Raw genomic sequence first — 20,591 nt, forward strand, 5'->3', positions numbered from 1 at the left:
GCGCGACGTATCGGAGGAGTCTTCCGCCGCCCTTTCTCTCAGTCCGCTACTCAGGACCGGCATGTTACGTGTCGTGCAATCGCGTCTGGATTTCCCGTTACACATGCGAGAACCTCCTTCTCCTTTCTCCTCCCAGTCTCTCTCACACACACTCTCTCTCTCTCTCTCTCTCTCTCTCTCTCTCTCTCTCTCTCTCTCTCTCTCTCTCTCTCTCTCTTTTCTGTCTCTTTCGACGCGCGTCGTTCGTCACGCACGACGACTGCGGCGACGAGTAGAGCGCAGTGTAGAGAGTAAGAGCAGCAGCAGCAGCAGCAGTAGTGGTCGAGAAGGCAGCAGAAGAAGAGAAGAATTTTTATTATGATATGACGACCTCAGAGCAGGCGAGATTACCCGCTGAATTTAAGCATATTACTAAGCGGAGGAAAAGAAACTAACCAGGATTTCCTTAGTAGCGGCGAGCGAACAGGAAAGAGCCCAGCACCGAATCCCGCGGTTCCGCCGCAGGGAAATGTGGTGTTTGGGAGGATCCGGTGATCCCGAGGTGTCGCGTCGCGTCCAAGTCCATCTTGAATGGGGCCACTTACCCGCAGAGGGTGCCAGGCCCGTAGCGACCGGTGCGCGCACTCGGAAGGATCTCTCCTTAGAGTCGGGTTGCTTGAGAGTGCAGCTCTAAGTGGGTGGTAAACTCCATCTAAGGCTAAATACGACCACGAGACCGATAGCGAACAAGTACCGTGAGGGAAAGTTGAAAAGAACTTTGAAGAGAGAGTTCAAGAGTACGTGAAACCGTTCAGGGGTAAACCTAAGAAACCCAAAAGATCGAACGGGGAGATTCATCGTCAGCGGCGCTGGCTTCGCGTCGGTGGGCGATGCTCCGCGGAGCCCTTGCGGATCCTACCGCGGACACGCTACCGTGCGTCGATGTCCGGCGCTCGTCGTCGTGCACTTCTCCCCTAATAGGACGTCGCGACCCGCTGGGTGTCGGTCTACGGCCCGAGTGCGGTGACTGTCGCGTCGCCGGTAAAACGGCACGCGGCAAACCCTCGGTCGCCCGGCCGGCTGCCCGGCGGTACACGCATGGTATCAGGCCGCACTCTTCTCACGTGTGCGTCGGGACCGTCGCAAGCGCGCGCCACGGTACTCGGAGGTTACGGACCTAGCGCCGTCCCCGGTCCTGGCCCGCTGTTGGTCGTACGGAACTCCTTCGACAGGCCTGCAAACGATATACCGGTTGGCGACGTTACTGTTTTGGGTACTCTTAGGACCCGTCTTAAAACACGGACCAAGGAGTCTAACATGTACGCGAGTCATTGGGACTAGCGAGACCTAAAGGCGCAATGAAAGTGAAGGTCGGCCCTGGTTGTCGACCGAGGGAGGATGGGCCGCGTCGCAATGCGGCTCTGCACTCCCGGGGCGTCTCGTTCTCATCGCGAGAAGAGGCGCACCCAGAGCGTACACGTTGGGACCCGAAAGATGGTGAACTATGCCTGGTCAGGACAAAGTCAGGGGAAACCCTGATGGAGGTCCGTAGCGATTCTGACGTGCAAATCGATCGTCGGAACTGGGTATAGGGGCGAAAGACTAATCGAACCATCTAGTAGATGGTTCCCTCCGAAGTTTCCCTCAGGATAGCTGGCACTCGGCCGTTCCGCCAGGAACGCGCGCGAGTCTCATCTGGTAAAGCGAATGATTAGAGGCCTTGGGGCTGAAACGACCTCAACCTATTCTCAAACTTTAAATGTGTGAGATCTCTGGCTTTTTTAAATTATGAAGCCACGAGCATCTCGGATCAGAGTACCAAGTGGGCCATTTTTGGTAAGCAGAACTGGCGCTGTGGGATGAACCAAACGCAGAGTTAAGGCGCCCAACTCGACGCTCATGGGACACCATGAAAGGCGTTGGTTGCTTAAGACAGCAGGACGGTGGCCATGGAAATCGGAATCCGCTAAGGAGTGTGTAACAACTCACCTGCCGAAGCAACTAGCCCTGAAAATGGATGGCGCTGAAGCGTCGAGCCTATACTCTGCCGTCAGCGGCAAGTGGGGCGGCCGCGCGCAAGCGCGCCGTCACAAAGCCCTGACGAGTAGGAGGGTCGCGGCGGTGTGCGCAGAAGGGTCTGGGCGTGAGCCTGCCTGGAGCCGCCGTCGGTGCAGATCTTGGTGGTAGTAGCAAATACTCCAGCGAGGCCCTGGAGGACTGACGTGGAGAAGGGTTTCGTGTGAACAGCCGTTGCACACGAGTCAGTCGATCCTAAGCCCTAGGAGAAATCCTATGTCAATGACGGCGTACATACTCTGGTGTTCTCGACAACGAGACCGAGAGAGACAGACCGTGTGACGAGAGACACACGCCCGTCGGGCGAAAGGGAATCCGGTTCCTATTCCGGAACCCGGCAGCGGAACCGCATACAATTCGGGCCCTCGTAAGAGTGTTCGTCGGGGTAACCCAAAATGACCTGGAGACGCCGTCGGGAGATCCGGGAAGAGTTTTCTTTTCTGTATAAGCGTTCGAGTTCCCTGGAAACCTCTAGCAGGGAGATAGGGTTTGGAACGCGAAGAGCACCGCAGTTGCGGCGGTGTCCGGATCTTCCCCTCGGACCTTGAAAATCCAGGAGAGGGCCACGTGGAGGTGTCGCGCCGGTTCGTACCCATATCCGCAGCAGGTCTCCAAGGTAAAGAGCCTCTAGTCGATAGACTAATGTAGGTAAGGGAAGTCGGCAAATTGGATCCGTAACTTCGGAATAAGGATTGGCTCTGAGGAGCGGGGCGTGTCGGGCTTGGTCGGGAAGCGGGTCTGGCTGACGTGCCGGGCCTGGGCGAGGTGAACGGTCGGCGTTCTCGCGCCGGTCCCGGGATCCGAGCTCGGTCCCGTGCCTTGGCCTCCCGCGGATCTTCCTTGCTGCGAGGCTTCCGTGGCGGCGCGAGCCGTCGCGATCGTTCTCTTCGGCCGCCATTCAACGCTCAACTCAGAACTGGCACGGACTAGGGGAATCCGACTGTCTAATTAAAACAAAGCATTGCGATGGCCTTCGCGGGTGTTGACGCAATGTGATTTCTGCCCAGTGATATGAATGTCAACGTAAAGAAATTCAAGCAAGCGCGGGTAAACGGCGGGAGTAACTATGACTCTCTTAAGGGCGCCCTCCGGGCAACCGGAGGCGTCCATGCGCCAACCCCACTTTCTCGTGGTGAAAGTCGGTCAACGCAAGGCTTGCCCCGGCGGCCGACGGGGCTCTGGCTTGGTGGTACGCGTGCGTACCACCCGGGACCGTGGGGTTGCCAGCCCCTCGGGTCTGTACACGGCAGGCACGACTCCGAAAAGAAAATATAATCTCCGGCGGCAGCCTCGGGCCGCCAGTCCTGCCGCATCATCGTCCCCCTTGCCTGAGCCCGCTCCAAGCCGTTTCCGCCGGCCACCAGCTGCGGCTCAGCCCCAACTGCCCCCTGCTGCCCCTGCCCTTTTTCCCGAACAGTATCCATGACCGGATTGTGACCGTGTGTTTAGCACCAAGTCAGGGCTCGGCTTACATCGCCGCCGAGTCCACGAAGCCATCTTTAATGAGGAGGTCAATGTCGAAAGGGTAAAGCGCCAATGGAGCGCCGAAGAACAGCGCATGATGGCGAGAGAGGAGGCCCTTGCCGTGCATCGGGGTGTCCGGTTTATTAACCAACACCTACTCGCCGTTATCCCATGCCGCACTCTTGATGCCTTCAAGGAAATGCGGAAGAACGGCGAGTACCGGCGCCTCGTTGCTGCGGCGCTGGAGGATCTGTCCGCCACGTCTGGGGAGAGTTCGTTTCTCTCCGGTGGCGGCTCCAGTCCTTCTGCTTCTCCTCAAGCCATCTCCAGTCACGGTTCTCCGGGCTCGCCTCCGCCATCACCGCCCTCTCCCGGCTGGGGTGAAATGTACGGCAGTTTTGCCGGCGCTATACGCGCTCTCATCCCGGTCGTGGAGGCCATCCCGGGTTGGAATTCCAACCTCCTGGTCCTAATTGGATCGAGAATACTGGATGGCAGGCGGAATATCAAGTCCGTTGGTCCGTGGCTGGCTAGCGTTTATCCTCCGACAACTCCTTATGTGCAACCGCCTAGACACACAGTTGTCAATCCGGCGAGAAAAGCGCGACGGCGAGCGGAGTACGCGTGCGTACAGCGCCTTTTCCGCTCGCATATGTCGCGCGCGGCCAAGAAGATCTTGGACGGTGCCCCCGAGGCGGACGTCGTCCCAGATGTGCAGCGGATGACTGCGCACTGGGGCCCGTTTGTCGCGCAGGCCTCGACGCCTGTGGCAGCAGTCCCGCAACTTCCACCCAAGCGTGAGCTGCTGGACACCTGGTTCCCGATCTCCTGTGAAGAGGTGGCAGCTGTCAACCTGCCCCTCAACTCGGCCCCCGGATTGGACGGCATTAGTGTGCGTCCATGGAGAGCCATGCCTTCTTCCATTAAGGCTCTCCTTTTCAACATTGTGCTGCATTGCAAAGGTTTTCCAGCAAATTTGCTGGTGAGTCGGAACCCGGCTTTCATCCCAAAAAAGGGCGAATGCTCTCGGCCGGGTGATTTCCGTCCGATCTCGATAACCTCCGTAGCCGTGAGGCATCTCCATAAGATCCTGGCCCAGAGGCTTTGCGAGTCCAGGGTTGTCGATCTTCGACAGCGGTGCTTCGACGACGGTTGCGGCGAAAATGTCGCTGTACTGGCATCCTTGTTAATGGATGCCAGGTCCCGTCGTTGAGAAATGCACGTCGCATCTCTGGATTTTTCGAAGGCCTTTGATAGCGTCAGCCATGGCGCTATCACCAACGCCTTGGCTGGCCTGGATCTGCCTCATGGCTTGATTGACTACATCAGGAATAGTTACGCCCGAAGCAGCACGAGGTTTGAAGTGCGCGGTGTCAGGTCCGAGCTTTCTGGTATCGGCAGAGGCGTCAGGCAGGGGGACCCGCTATCGCCAGTGCTCTTTTGCCTGGTGATAGACGTGGTCATGCGAGCCATACCTGCCGATACCAGCTTGGAGAACATCGTATCAACAGCATAGCGTATGCTGACGATGTTCTCCTATTTGCTGCCACCAAGTGGGGCCTCTAGACCTGTTTGCGAGTGGTCGAAGATAAGGCTAGGGAGATGGGGCTTCTTTTTCAAGGGAAAAAGTGCTCTGTTCTGTCCTTCGTTCCTTCCGGTCGGGAAAAAAAGAAGGTTCTAGTTACAGGGCAGGTGATGCGCCATACATAGCCTCTCCTTGTCCAGTCGTCAGCCTACCTCCTCGTGGTTTTGTCGGTAACGTCACGTCCAGTGACGGCTAAATGGCTGCACGACAACCCAGATCTTTGGGGCTGCCAACCCCTCTGGCCTTTTACTGCTGGCCCAAATAAAAAAAACAAGTCTCGGATGCAAATTAATCAAAACCCTGAGCCCTCTGGCTCCAGGAGTCCAGCAGATGGGCGTCGATTGGCAGGACGGTCTGACACTGTCTCTGTTCTGGCTGGCTTTAGCTGTGAGTTTTCGGGTTGTTGTCGATCATTTGAGACAAAGACTGGAAGAGGCCTCCATCATCGGCGGGCACATCCTGACTGGTACGAGCAGCAACAGAACACCATTCAAGTCAGGGGCCGGTGGACGGAAGAGGAATCTAGACTACTGGCTAAAAAGGAGGCTGAGCTTGCGCTCCGGAACACCAAATTCATGAACCAGGCGTTGCTGCAGGTTTTTCCTGGCAGAACCCTGGAAGCTATCAAGGGCAAACGGAAACAGCCCGAATATATACAGCTTGTGCTGGATTACCTAGAGGATTTGTCTAGTGAGAGTGATGACGTTGGGACTCCCGTAGACACCCAAGCGAATGAAGATGAGTCCGGCTATAAAGCAGCCATAGCCGAGTATATAAGATCACTTCCGGCACTGCGAAGCGACGATTTTGAAGCGCCCCTTCTGATCGGGCTGTGTAACGCTCTTGCACAAAAATCAAGTGCAGAGGTTCTTGAGGGGCTCGCACTATATTTAAAGGCGGTTTTTCCCGCAAAACCACGCAGCGTCAGGAGCGGCTCGGTGAGAGAGACAGCCAATATCACCAAAAAGCAGGCTTGAAGAGTGGAGTATGCGCGTACGCAAGATCTGTGGCGCAAAAATAGGTGCAAGTGCATCCGGATATTGCTGGAGGATGTTACTGGGATGAAGGCTCCCTCACAGAATATCATGGTTCCTTTTTGGAAAACCATAATGACGACGAACGAGGATACCTCGCCGGACGTTACTGAGCGTAAACTATTAAGGATTTGTGGTCGCCAATATCTCTAGGTGAGATTCGGCAGGCAAAACTAGCAAGTACAACATCAGCCAGACCAGATGGATTATCGGCGAGATTGCTTAAAAAGGTTTCAGATGGAGTCCTTTGTCGCATTTTGAATCTGATACTGTGGTGCGAGCAGGCGCCCACGCAATTGTTGGAATCGATGACAGTCTTGATTCCAAAAAAATCTGGAGTGAAGGAACCAGGTGATTTTAGACCAATTACAATTAGTGGTGGAAAACTATCGATAGTACTATCGATTAATCAATAGTGATTGCCATTATCGAATTATCAATAGTCGGTAGGACGACTATCGAACTATCGCAGTGCCCATGCCCAGAGCCCAGAGCCCAGAGCCCAGGCAAAAAAACAGTTGGCAACTGGGAGCTGGATGTCTACAATTTGCATACATGTTTTGTTGTGTCATGTGTCATTTTACGTGTGATTATTTTAATGAGATATATTATATAGGATTATAGGTAAGTGATATTTTCTAATATTTCCTGTTTAAAAAATCTAACCTAGCTATGCTATGGCATTATTTGCATTTGCACTATTGTGTTCATATGTTCAGTGTTGTTGTTGGTGATGATGGCCATGGCAGGTCATGGGTTTGATGTTTGATGAATTGAAAGAGAGCATGATAACCAAATATAATATCAATACTATTACTTCTATTTTTTACAGCTTTATTATATTTGTTTTGTCCATTCCATTATAAAATCGAGCATGAGCATAAGGTTGAAGGGCAAAGGTTCCTCTTTTGTTTGGAATTATTTTGAAAAAAATTCAAATTATTTTGCAAGTTGCACTTTATGCAGGAAAGAATACTCAACGAGCGGCAACACCTCAAACATGATTGATCATCTCAAACGCATGCACAGTAAAGAAGTTTCTCAGTTAAAGGAGGAGGAGATAGAAAATGAGAATGACGACAATTTACCTTGAACTTCATCTCCGAAAAAAAAGAAATTCCGCCAAACTGTTCTACAACTGAGACAGCCCTCAGATTTTTACAAAAATAATAATCATAAAAAAATGATACTGGATAAAAAAAATTGCTTTGATGATTACAATTGATCTGCAGCCCTACTCGTTTGTAGAAGATAGTGGTTTTTTAAGTTTAATGCATGAATTAGACGCACGATATAAGGTACCATGTAAGAAAACTTTTACTGAAAAAATTATTCCTGGGATTTTTGAAGAAGCGTCCACTAAATTGAAAAATATTCTGCTTAATGTTGATTGGTTATCTTTGACAACTAATTTATGGACCTCAATAAATTCAGAGTCGTACATTACGACTCATTACCTAACTTGCCACTTTTTATACGAAAATGAATTGAAATCTTGCGTTCTTGATACATCTGTAATGATGGGCCAACATACTGCTAAGGATATTGCTTATCACATTGAGGTAAAAATCATAATTTATATTACATTGACAAAAACCATTTTAATTCAAATTGTTGTGTTTCTAGATTACTGGACGATAACTAAAAATAAAATAGTGTGCATTACTACTGATAATGGAAGTGATGTGAAAGCAGCTTGTACTATCTTACAAATAAGAAATCTCCCGTGCTATGCACACTCTGAACTTAGTAGTTAAAGATGCAATAAAAGAGAATAAAGATTTTGATGCAATCGTTAAAAAATGTAGTGACATTGTTACATTTTTTTAAAAGAAGTAACAAGGCCATGAAAATTTTAAATAATGAGCAAGTTACGCTCGGTCGGAAAGTGCCACTAAAAATCTTAAAAGACGTAGAAACAAGGTGGAATAGCACTTATATTATGTTAGAAAGACTTATTGAAATTGGAGATGCGTTGACCATAGCACTTAGCAAATCTGTTAAGGTTCCATCCATTTTAATGCCAGAAGAGAAAGACGTGATAACTGAGGCTCTTTCAATCTTGAAACCATTCAAAGATATAACGGAAAAATGTCAGGTATGTTGATATTTATATTTAAAAAAAATTAGGTAATTCATTTATTTCATATTGTTGTAGGAGATAAATATGTTACGGCATCATTACTAATACCAATAACAGTAGAAATACAAATGGAATTAACTCGACTTAGACCTACTCTCAAATCTTCTATAGCTCAAGGGCTAGACAAATCATTACAAAGTGTTTTCAGTAATAGATTGCTCAAATACGAGGCAAGACAGGAATCTCAAATTAGCACTTTTTGTGACCCAAGACTGAAGAAACTCGCATTTCTTTCCACCACTAATGCCAAAACTGCTCAAGATCTAACAGAAGATGAGGTGAAAAAAATAATTCATAAAGATAAAAATGAAATCAGACTAACTACAGATTCCGAAGTTTCAGAAAGAGAAGGTAATAAATAATTTATTAAAATTTAATATAAGTTTATTTTTGATTATTAACTATTATAAATTGTTTCATTAGAGCCTAAAGGAATTTTCAAATATTTATAAGAGAGAGACAAAAATATAACAAATAGTAATACAGCAGCTGCTATAACAATAGTAAATAATTATATCAAAGATAGACTGAAACCTGAAAACGAAGATCCTATAAAATTTTGGTTGTCATGTAAAGACAATTTGCAACCTCTGGCAAAAGTAGCTTTCAAATATTTGACTATTTCGGCCACCTCCGTTTCAGCTGAAAGAATATTTTCAAAAGCAGGAGAAATTCTTTCCAAAAAAAGATCAAGACTAAAGTCAAAAAATGTGAATACATTAATTTTTTAAAACAAAACAAATGGCTTTTAAATAGTAAGTAAATCTGTAAAATTACTTATTTCCGATTAAATAAACAAGTTTCTTTTGAAAAACATCACATATGCCTTTCATTGATTATTAAAATTTTAAAGTGAAAATTGAGCAGAAAAACCATTGATAGTATAGATAACCATCGATAGTATCAATACTATCGATAGTCTTTTGTTAATACCATCGATATATCAATAGTTGAAAAAGTTGATAGTTTCTCACCACTAATTACAATCTCTTCGGTCTTTATTAGAACCCTTCACAGGATTCTTGTGACGCGTATGGTAGAGCATATTCGGCTGGGCCAGCGACAGAGAGCATTCAGGCCAACAGATGGATGCTCAGATAATATATTCTTGCTCGATCTGGTACTTAGATACCATTATAAGCGCCACAAGTCGCTGTACATGGCCTCCCTAGATATTGCCAAGGCCTTTGATTCTGTGGCGCATAAACAATCCAAGAAACTCTGGATGTAATGGGACTCCCACGGCCGATGGTCCAATACATTATGGATGCTTACTGCAGAAGTACCATCAGACTTTGCTGTGACGAATGGAAGTCTGAAAATATTAAGCCAGCCTGCGGTGTCAAACAGGATGACTCGATGTCCCCAATGATATTCAATATGATCATTGATCGTCTCTTAAAACAACTCCCAGAGGATATTGGAGCGAGAATGGGAGAGCTCACAATAAATGCTGCAGCCTTTGCAGACGATATGGTGTTATGTGCATCTACATCAGTGGGACTTCAGGTGTTGCTCGATCGGTCTGTGGAGTTTATGTCGAGGTGTGGACTACGTGTTAATGCTTCGAAATGCCTTACAGTGGCCATCAGAAATGTGCCTCATGAAAAGAAGACAATAATTGACAAAAACACTATCTTTTTATGTCAAAAACGTATGCTTCCAGCTCTAAAGCGCACGGATGATTAGCGGTATCTGGGAATTCCCTTCACCCCGGAAGAGAGGGCGATGGTCAAGGTCACGCACAAGCTTCAGGAAGCCATAACAAGGCTAACGAGAGCCGCCTTAAAACCACAGCAACATCTATTTGCGCTGAGAACAATGGTAATTCCAGGTATTTTTCACCAACTGGAATTAAGCAATACGTCCATTAGCCTATTAAGGAAATGTGACAGCCTCGTACAATGTGCTGTGAGAAAATGGTTGAGTCTGCCTACTGATTCACCGAATGCATACGTACACGCTGGTGTCAGAGATGGTGGACTTGGAATTGAAGCTGTGAGATGGAGTGCTCCACTTAGAAGGCTCAACCGACTGAAAAGCTTGCCTTTGGCGCAACAACAAGCCAGTGGTGTCCCTGGCTCATTCTTGAGCAATGAAATTGCGTTGTGTAAGAGGAGACTTGCGGATGATGGTGCTGAGCTCGCCACAGCTCGTGATGTTGCTAAAAGATGGGCGGAGCAACTATACGCCCGCGTTGACGGTGGTGGGCTTAAGGAGTCCAGTAAGGTACCGCAACAAAACGCCTGAATCAAAGAAGGTACACGATTCCTCTCAGGACGGGACTTCTTGCAGTCCTGTAAACTCAGGATTAATGCGCTGCCAACCAAGTCTAGAACAACAAGAGGGCGACCGTGTGATAGGCTGTGTCGTGCAGGTTGCAGATGGCCGGAGACTCTTGATCATGTGTTGCAAAAGTGTCACAAAACACATGGACCAAGGATTAAAAGACACAATGCAGTGACGGCATATGTGATCCAAGATCTACGTAAACAAGAATACCTTGTGGAAATAGAGCCCCAAATCAGAACAGCGACTGAGCTTAGGAAGCCGGATATAATAGCTAAATTAGGCCAAACGGCACTGCTCATTGACGCACAAGTCGTCAATGATCCGATCGACTTAGACAGTGCCCACCAAAGGAAGAGTGCAATATATAAGGACATTGAGGCGGAGCTGCGGCAAAAATACGCGGTCACCGCCGTCAAGTTTACGTCCGTCACGCTGTCATGGAAGGGAATTTGGAGCCAAGTCTTGACAAAGGAACTGCTAGAGTTGGGTGTCATTCGACCTGGTGCATTTAAAGTACTGTCTTCCAGAGTAATCATAGGAGGTCTTACAGCATTCCACCAATTCAACAAGACAACAGCTGTGGGGGGGGGGGTAGCAGCGGGTCACACTGGATGGACGCTGGGATCAATCTGATGGCCGATTAAACCCATATACTATCTTCAAGATATAATGTTGTAAACTATGAAAGTAGAATACAATTGAAAAAAAAAAAAAAAATAGCCAAATGCCTCGTCATCTAATTAGTGACGCGCATGAATGGATTAACGAGATTCCCACTGTCCTTATCTACTTCTCAAAATGATGTGTCATTCACTAAGGGGGAAGAGAATGTTAGTTGCGTTAGATGCCAATGCGCGGTCGTCTCTCTGGGGCCCACAGAGGACAGACAAAAGAGGTGCTAAACTCGAGGACCTCATCCAAGCATTTGGCTTCCAGATTCTGAACGACGCTGCTCAGCAACCCACCTACTGGACGGCGGGAGGATCGTCTTATATAGATGTTACTCTCTCGTCCCCTACCATGAGCCAATTTATCGGCGAGTGGAAAGTGAGGCACAACTGGACGAGCAGCGACCACAACTCCGTGGACGTCAGGGTGAGGGTGCCGAAAGTAACGGGCAATGACCGGGGGGCCGAGACCAATCGTTTCGACACACGTCGGGCCGATTGGGATCGGTTCGCCGAGAACCTGCGCGATCTATTCAGGTCGCAGCTCGAGGTCCTCGGTCTGCAGTCTGCGGAGGAAGTAGAATTGATGGCGCAGGAACTTACGGTGGTGCTCCAAGAGGCCTGTAAGTCTTCTATGCCAAGGAAACGAAGGTTTAGAAAATCCAACCCGTGGTGGTATAGAGAACTGCCTGTCATCAAAAAGTCAGTATATAGGTTAAGACGTGCCACCCAGGTAGGGCGAGGGGAGCCCAATTACCTCACTCTTTGCCAGGAGTACCGCGTATCTTAGCGGTATTACAGAAGGGAGGTGAGAAAGGCAAAGCTCGCAAGTTGGCGAAAATTCGTCACGTGGCACGGCAACTCGGAGGCTTGGAGCTACGTTTATAAGCAAGAAGCTGAAAAATTCCGGGTTGAGAGGGTGGTCAACACCCTCCGGCAAAGCGAATACTCTACCAACACCGTAGAAGAGACAGCCAGCTACCTTCTGAATGTCCACGTCTCAAATGACCGGAAGAATGAGGATACAGATAGTCAAAGTAAAGTCAGGGAAAACGCGCAAGTTGCGCCAAATACGGCCGACGCTCCTATCTTCACGGAGCGAGAAGTGGTCGAGGTAGTTAAAAGTTTTAAAAATAATACAGCACCCGGACCTGATCTAATCGAGGTAAGTGTCTTGAAGGTAGCATGTAGAACAATCCCTGGTCAGATAGTTAGGTTAGGTTATTTAACGGGTGCTTTCAGTGGGACGTCTTTCTAACTTCGCGGACTTGCACCAATTTACGATCCTATCAACGATTCTTTGACCCTTCAGTTCTAACTCCCTCCGCGAATTTCCTTTTATTACCGTTATCAAGTCGTCTGTGTAAGCTGCATATTGTCCCGGAGCTATTTCCTCTAATTCTTTTAGTAACCCGTCGAACATAACGTTCTAGCAGGTGGGACCGAAAACGGAGCTCTGCGGGCACTTCCTCGTTGCCTACTTGGAAACTTTTCCGTGCCCTAATTCTATCTGCACCCTTCGATCGCTGATGCAAAAGTTCGCAAGGTGCAAAAGCTCTCGTTGAAAACTCAGCGACGTGCAATTTCACATGTAGAACATCCACACCGTTTATGTTATTTGTGAGTCCAACCGGGATTGAAATACGCTCTCAGTGAAACCATCGCGCGTCGATCGGCGAACTCCCTTCCCCTCCAACTTGGAAGGAGGGCTCATTACGAGTTCTTCTGAAGAGCGAGGACAGAGACGAGAAGGACCCGAAATTCTATAGGCCCATATGTCTCCTCTCTGTGGTAAGAAAACTTTTTGAAAAGCTCATTAAGCTTCGCCTAGAAGATACCTGATGGCGCCTGATAAGGTCTCCGACCGGCAGTCGGGTTCACGTCCGGAAAGTCGACGGAAGATACTATCGTGGAGTTGCGGAGGATGGTCTCTGTCTCTGAAGAGAGGTATGCCGTCGCTCTGCTCTTTGATATTTCGGGTGCTTTCGACAATGTCTGATGGCCCCTGGTATTAGATAGCTTCAAAGATAGGAACTGCCTCAAGAACGTTTTCGGAGTGCTCCGGAGCTACTTCAGCGATCGAAGGGTGCAGATAGAATTAGGGCACGGGAAAGTATCCAAGCAGGCAAGGAGAGGGTGCCCGCAGAGTTCTGTTCTCGGTCCCACCTGCTGGAACATTATGTTTGACGAGTTACTAAAAGAATTAGAGGAAATAGCTTCAGGACAATATGCAGCTTACGCGGACGTCTTGATAACGGTAATAAGAGAAAATTCGCGGAGGGAGTTAGAACTGAAGGGTCAAAGAATCGTTAATAGAATTGTAAATTGATGCAAGTCCGCGAAGTTAGAAATCTCCGAAAAGAAAACAGAAGCAATAGTTTTGAAAAGTGAAGATATATGTAGAGCACCGATTGGTAGAAGGGGAGGAGACCGCCCGGATAGGAAGCGGAAAACGAATACAAAAAAAGTAGACTTAGCAGGAAGTACCCCAACAATAAAGATAGGAGACAAAAGTATTAAATTCAAGAATTCCGTTAGATATCTCGGTGTCCATTTTGACAAAAATATGAAAGAAGAGTCTCATTGTGAGTGTTTAAAAAGTAAAGTAGAATCACAATTCGCGAGATTGGGTAAGCTAGCTAGATCAACATGGGGTCTGAAGTATAGGGCGCTCTCGACTATTTACAGGGGAGTGTTCGCCCCGACTGTGGCGTATGCCGCAGCGGGATGGGCAGATCTCTGTACGGAGCGCGATATCAGAAAATTACAAAGTATACAGCGCAAGGTGCTTATACCGGTGGTAGGCGCGTATAGAACGTCGTCGCGGGAATCATTGTGCGTTGTTGCCGGTGCAACCCCTGTCGAAATCCTCTTCCAGGAAAGCAGGGCTAGATATGAAATTAGAAGAGTTAGGGACGCCGAGATAGTAGAAACTGTAGTCGCAGCAACAGATAAGGATGCGGTGAAACGCATTAAGGCAGAGGGTAGGAGGATGTGGCAGGCCAGGTGGAGCTCTTCAACAAAAAGCCGTACCACATTCGTTTTTCAGGGACATTTCTGGGAGGATGGGCGCGCGGTGGATTCAACCTGACCGTTGGAGCGCGCAGGTGCTTACGGGTCATGGCGATTTCCGAGCACGCCTAGCGTCGCTCGGACTCGTCGACAGCGGTGCCTGTGATTATGGCGGCGGTGAAGACACTGTACCGCACTTGCTTCTGGAGTGCAAAAGATTCGAGGCGCAGAGAGTCGCTCTGCGCGATATGATACGAGCTGACAGTTGGAGATGGCCGGAGGTGGCACCTTTCTTGGTAGAGACTTCAGAGGCCTTTTTTCTGTTCAGCAATTTCTGCAGAGAGTCGTTGTGGATCAAGCAATCTAAACAATAGGTAGGCGGGAAAAAGTAATAAGCGCAGCGCGCGAATTGTAAATAGATTCTGGGTCATTCATTCGGGGTGCGTCGGAGCCCTCGGGCGTGGGAGCGCAGCCTCGTAAACATCTTGAGTCAACTGCGTTACCGAATGGTTAGGTATAGGAATTAGCTTTCTGTTAGGTAGGTTTTCCAACCTTAATATTCCAACCTTAATGTTTGTCATGTCCCTCCCACCCAACTTCATGATCCTCATCCTTATGTTCCTTCCCAACAGAGTCAGAGCGCGTGTCCAGGTACGGGACACGAATGAGCAGGCCTCCCCATGGTCCCCGTGGGCGTGGCTAGGGTGCAGGGGGCGGCGGTTGGGCGCGTCCATCAACGCCAGGTGGGCGTGTCCTGTTCGCCTCTCCGGGTGTGCAAAGGGGTGGTTGCACCGGTCACGACTGAACTGCTCATCCTGCGTGCGAACCCAGCAGGCGCTGCTGGATTTTTTTATTGCCCGGTTTTTGGGGTTTCGTTGGATAGTGGAGAGTATTGTGGCGTATAGCGTTTCCACGCTCAGGCAGCAAGGGTTTTGTTCCTCTCGCGGTTCAACACCTTCACAACAGGGCTAAATCACTCTTATGGACCTTTCGTTGATTGTGTTTGCAGCGCCGTCTATCTTACCACAGGGAAGATCGGTGAACTAAAATGTCCGCCATTTGCAATTTATTCTTACACATTGCAACACATTGCAAGTGCACGTGGTTTTGCGTTTGTGTAAAAGTTTTCGTGCAGTTTTTGGGTACAGTGAACAGCAGTGAACAAAAATGCGAGCTTGTTGCGTCTCTGGATGCAAGTCCACCGGAAAAGTGCTATCGCATCAGTTTCCAAAAAAAGCAAGTCGTCGCATGGACTGGTTACAACGTTTAAGATTAACAGAACAAAATGAAGACATTATTAATAAATTACGCGTGTGTCACGAACATTTTAAAGATAGTGACTACAGTTGTTCCATAAATAGGAGACGTTTAGTCGACACAGCTATTCCGTTAATTAATATATGTGAGGATCAAATAGAAACATTCCAGCAAGAAACAGAAATATTCCAACAGGAAATAGACACAGCTATTCCGTCAATTAATATATGTGAGGATCAAATAGAAACATTCCAGCAAGAAACAGAAATATTCCAACAGGAAATAGACATACATCCAGAAGAAAATCATCATCAGGAGCAAGCAACTACACAAGTAGAAAATATGACAGATCATGAAAGATTAATTCAACATGATCAAAGCATTCAATTTATTAGACAGGATATAGAAATGATAAAAGAACAATTACAAACACAAGAGACTGCAAACCAAGAAGTATTAAAAGAAATAATGAAAGAACGTGAACAAAATACAAGAAAAAGAAGACCTAATCTTTTAAGAATAACAAGAAAACAAAACTTACCCCCTATTGCTAGAAAGTTTTATAACAGCACTATAAAATTGAAAACAGTTAAATTAAATACAACAAATGATATAGGCAAAAAGGATAAAACTGCTGTTGTACGACAAAGATTTATGGACATGATAATAAGAAATGACAAAGTTGCACCACAGGTAAAAATTCAATCTGTTTCTTAATATAAAAATCCTTTCATAAACTAATTCCTCAATTATTTGTTTTGAGAGATTGATATAATATATATATTTATACTAGACATTGTACATATTAAAATCCAATAATAAATTAATAAATACATTAATATTCATGAATAATGTACCTATTAATATATATATAAAGAATTGTATATATATAAAGAATTAATGAATGGTAAATTGAAATGTAAAAATACAATAAGAAATATTAATTACATATATAATACAATTGATTTATATATACTATCAATTTATATGTAGAATGAATTTTGATTATATAAAGTTTATTACATAAAGTAAATAAAATTTATTATATAAACTCAGTAAAAATCGGATAAAATAGATTTACAATTTATAACTTTTGATACTATATTCATTTTTATAATATAATATTTACACTTTTTTATTTATAATTTATGTTTATATTATTATAGACGTATGGCCTAAGGGATTGTGTTCGACTTGGTTGAAATTATGAAACCAATTTCTTAGAAAAATATAATTTATTTTTCCTTGTCAGAGAAGTAGAGTAAATGTACAAGTTTTGTTTGATTTAATTGATTGCGCCAGAGGCGCTTTCTCGGCAAAAGTGTAAGGCCGAGAGTCAAAAGAAAAATTGACGGGCGCGGTAAGAAATTACCGGCCGCGTCTTAGTGTGTTGAACGGGTCCTAAAAAGGACGGTTCAATTGAGTTAGCTCGTTGCAGCCCCTTTCCCGGCGTCGGTGGAACTCCGTTCGGGAAATGGTCTTCCGTCTGACAACTGCTCTCTGAGCAGGCTCTGAGCGGTGAAGTCTGTACTGCCACGGAACGAGTCTCTGGTGTGCTGGTAACTGCATCCGTCTCGGCACTCGGAATTACGGATTGCTCCGTGTACCGAGGAGAGAGAGGTCTCCGAATTCGGATGTCGCCTTGTGTAAGAGTGTCCCTTGGTGGTCGAGTCAACCGGACGCAGAACTCTAGTGGAATCAATTTCCAAACTAGAGACTGAGGAGGTGACGGCGAAATTGGAGTATCCGCGGGCCGCTTGGTTGAAATGTGCGGCCGATGCTGGGACTCTGTTTTCTTTTTACGCGCCTTGCGAGGCAGCGTGAGGAAAACTGCGAGACTATGTGTCTCTGGTTAGATTCTGCCGAGGCAGAGTACGACTCAGTTCAAGGGCCCTGGAGAGAGCTCGCCTTGAAGCGAGTGAGTGAGTAAAGATCTGCGGAGCAGCTTTTTTATATCCCTTCGATCGAAGCTTGATCGCGAGAAAGCTCTTCACCGCCTGCGCAACCTGGCGGTGTCTCCGCAAGCTCATAATCGTAGACGGCCTGCGGCACGTAGCGGCGCCGCGGCGTATTATACCGCGTCAGTGCAGCGGTGTGGCGGTGAGCCGCCACAATTATAATAACATTTTGTATTTATATTAACATATTTTAGGCTAGAAGATACACATTAGAAGACAAAATGTTTTGCATTTCAATTTATAAAAGGTCACCTTCTACATATAAGTTTTTATCCAAATATTTGTTTTGCCCGTCCTCTTCCATATTAAATAAACAATTACAACAAATTCCTTTTGATACTGGATGCAACAAAATTATCATACAATATTTAAAATTACTTGCAACTGAAATTGATCCTCAAGATCTAACATGTATACTTATATGGGATGAAATATCTATTCAACCTGCTATGCACTACGACAAAAAAACTGACAAAATCATAGGCTTCGAAGATTGGGGTAATAAAAGAACTCGAAAATTTGCCGATCACTGTATTGTTTTTTACATGAGATGTTTAGCATCAGGCAACCACATGCCAATTGGCTATGGATACTGCAGAGCATCAACAAATTCAATGCAATTATCAAAATGTATATATAGGCGTATAGCCTAAGGATTGTGTTCGACTTGGTTGAAATATTGAGACCAATTTCTTAGAAAAATATAATTTATTTTTCCTCGTCAGAGAAGTAGAGTAAAGTACAAGTTTTGTTTGATTTGCTTAAGTGCGCCAGAGGCGCTTTCTCGGCAAGAGTGTAAGGCCGAGAATCAAAAGAAAAATTGACGGGCGCGGTAAGAAATTACCGGCCGCGTCTTAGTGTGTTGAACGGGTCCTAAAAAGGACGGTTCAATTGAGTTAGCTCGTTGCAGCCCCTTTCCCGGCGTCGGTGGAACTCCGTTCGGGAAGTGGTCTTCCATCTGACAACTGCTCTCTGAGCAGGCTCTGAGCGGTGAAGTCTGTACTGCGATGGATCGAGTCTCTGATGTGCTGGTGGTGGCAACCGTCTCGGCTCTCGGAATTGCGGATTGCTCCGTGTACCGAGGAGAGAGAGGTCTCCGAATTCGGATGTCGCCTTGTGTGAGCGTGTCCCTTGGTGGTCGAGTCAACCGGACGCAGAACTCTAGTGGGATTAATTTCCACACTAGAGACTGAGGAGGTGACGGCGAAAGTGGAGTATCCGCGGGCCGCTTGGTTGAAATGTGCGGCCGATGCTGGGACTCTGTTTTCTTTTTACGCGCCTTGCGAGGCAGCGTGAGAAAAACTGCGAGACTATGTGTCTCTGGTTAGATTCTGCCGAGGCAGAGTACGACTCAGTTCAAGGGCCCTGGAGAGAGCTCGCCTTGAAGCGAGTGAGTGAGGAAAGATCTGCGGAGCAGCTCTTTTATATCTCGTCGATCGAAGCTTGATCGCGAGAAGGCTCTTCACCGCCTGCGCAACCTGGCGGTGGGTCCGCAAGCTTGTAACTGGTAGAAGGCCTGCGGCGCGTAGCGGCGCCGCGGTGTATTATACCGCGTCAGTGCAGCGGTGTGGCGGTGAGCCGCCACAGTATAAAAGAATGGTTGACAATATTAATTCAGTGTGGTTTCAAGCCAGTTGCAACAGTTTGCGATCAAGGTGGCACAAATATTGCAGCAATCAATTCGTTAATTAAAGATACACAATCTATGTGGCATAAAAGTAAGTAATTCACGTACGTGCTTATCTTTGATAAATAAGTATGTACAATTATATTTGCATTTATATATATATATATATATATATATATATATACATTTCATATACATAATTTTTGATATTGATTGATTGTAATATTGTAATTATTATTTTCTAGAAAATCAGGCAATAAGAAAATCGCACAATGACAGACAAACAACAAGTAATATTTTTTCGATAAAAGGGCAGAATATTATACAATTGTTTGATTATGTGCATTTACAAAAAGGAATTCGTAATAATTTTATGTTTAAAGATATATCATTTATTGATGAAAACAAAATAAACAATAATAATAACAATAATTGCCTGAGTGCACAGACAAAGTATGCCTCATGGGAGGCAATACAAACTGCATACGAAATACCAGGAGTGTAAGTTGAAGTTTGGTTTTTTCGTTAAAAAAAACACATAATTTTCAAGGGAATCTCAAAATATTTTTATTCAAAGTATTGACCATTTGATTCTACACATTTCGTCCATCTTTCAGGCAAATTATGGATACCATTCCAAAAAAACTTTTTCTCTTTCGAGGAAAACCATTCGACGAGCCATTTTTCAACTTCTTCAAAATTGACGAAGTGCTGCTCTGCAAGTGAGTGCCCCATCGATGCGAAAAGGTGGAAGTCGGACGGGGCGAGGTCTGGAGAGTACGGCGGGTGCGATAATATTTCCCAATTAAGTGCTTTTAATGTGTCCTTCACGGATCTAGCGGTATGAGACGGTGCGTTGTCATGTTGCAAAATAACTTTGCCATGTCTTCGGGCCCATTCCGGTCGTTTAACGATCAACGCATGATTCAAATTGATCATTTGTTGTCGGTAGCGATCCGTATTTACCGTTTCACCAGGTTTTAATAGGTCGTGGTACACCACACCATCCTGGTCCCACCAAACACAGAGCATTGTCTTACGGCCAAAGCGATTGGGCTTTGCAGTGGATGGAGCGGCTTCACCAGGTGAAAGCCATGATCTTTTTCGCTTCGGGTTCTCAAAAAAAATCCACTTCTCGTCACCCGTGACAATCCGATGCAAAAAAGACTTCCTTTCGAACCGTTGAAGCAGCATTTCACAAATGGTTTTTCGATGTTCCATTTGCTTGTCGTTCAATGCGTGTGGCACCCATTTTCCATACTTCTGGATTTTTCCCATGGCTTTTAAACGTTGGCAAATTGCTACTCGGGACACATTAAGTTTTTCTGCCAATATTTGTTGTGATTGGGTTGGGTCTTCATCCAACAACACCTGCAAATCCTCGTCTTCAAACCTTTTCACTGCACCAGGATGTTCATTGTCTTTCAAATCGAAATCTCCACTTTTAAATTGACGAAACCATGTCTCACATGTTCTAATCACTGGAGCATGTTCAC

At 46.3% G+C, this 20,591-nt stretch overlaps 2 protein-coding genes across 2 annotated transcripts; one reads left to right on the plus strand and one right to left on the minus strand.

The window, feature by feature from the left end:
* Positions 1 to 2,345: 2,345 nt before the first annotated feature.
* Positions 2,346 to 2,968, minus strand: LOC136998347 (uncharacterized). The gene has a single exon (XM_067350884.1). It carries the CDS (start codon positions 2,951 to 2,953, stop codon positions 2,378 to 2,380), a length of 576 nt encoding a protein of 191 aa, XP_067206985.1. The 5' UTR covers positions 2,954 to 2,968; the 3' UTR covers positions 2,346 to 2,377.
* A 12,073-nt stretch (positions 2,969 to 15,041) lies between these two features.
* On the plus strand, positions 15,042 to 20,243 carry LOC105667926 (uncharacterized). The gene is made up of 6 exons (XM_067352334.1): positions 15,042 to 16,203; positions 17,663 to 18,100; positions 19,054 to 19,186; positions 19,479 to 19,596; positions 19,713 to 19,817; positions 20,048 to 20,243. Exons 1-6 carry the CDS (start codon positions 15,421 to 15,423, stop codon positions 20,241 to 20,243), a joined length of 1,773 nt encoding a protein of 590 aa, XP_067208435.1. The 5' UTR covers positions 15,042 to 15,420.
* The last annotated feature ends 348 nt before the right edge of the window (positions 20,244 to 20,591 follow it).

The sequence above is a fragment of the Linepithema humile genome, chromosome 3 (genome assembly GCF_040581485.1).
Source record: "Linepithema humile isolate Giens D197 chromosome 3, Lhum_UNIL_v1.0, whole genome shotgun sequence".
In the NCBI taxonomy this organism is placed as follows: Eukaryota; Metazoa; Arthropoda; class Insecta; order Hymenoptera; family Formicidae; genus Linepithema; species Linepithema humile.

What these genes read in the sequence shown, in the direction of transcription:
- LOC136998347 (XM_067350884.1), bottom strand. Translation starts at nt 2,953, where the DNA reads ATGGCGGCCGAAGAGAACGATCGCGACGGCTCGCGCCGCCACGGAAGC.
- LOC105667926 (XM_067352334.1), top strand. Translation starts at nt 15,421, where the DNA reads ATGCGAGCTTGTTGCGTCTCTGGATGCAAGTCCACCGGAAAAGTGCTA. An exon ending in ACAATCTATGTGGCATAAAA is followed by an intron (nt 19,187 to 19,478) that starts GTAAGTAATTCA and finishes TTATGTTTAAAG; the next exon opens with ATATATCATTTATTGATGAA. An exon ending in GCATACGAAATACCAGGAGT is followed by an intron (nt 19,597 to 19,712) that starts GTAAGTTGAAGT and finishes TCCATCTTTCAG; the next exon opens with GCAAATTATGGATACCATTC.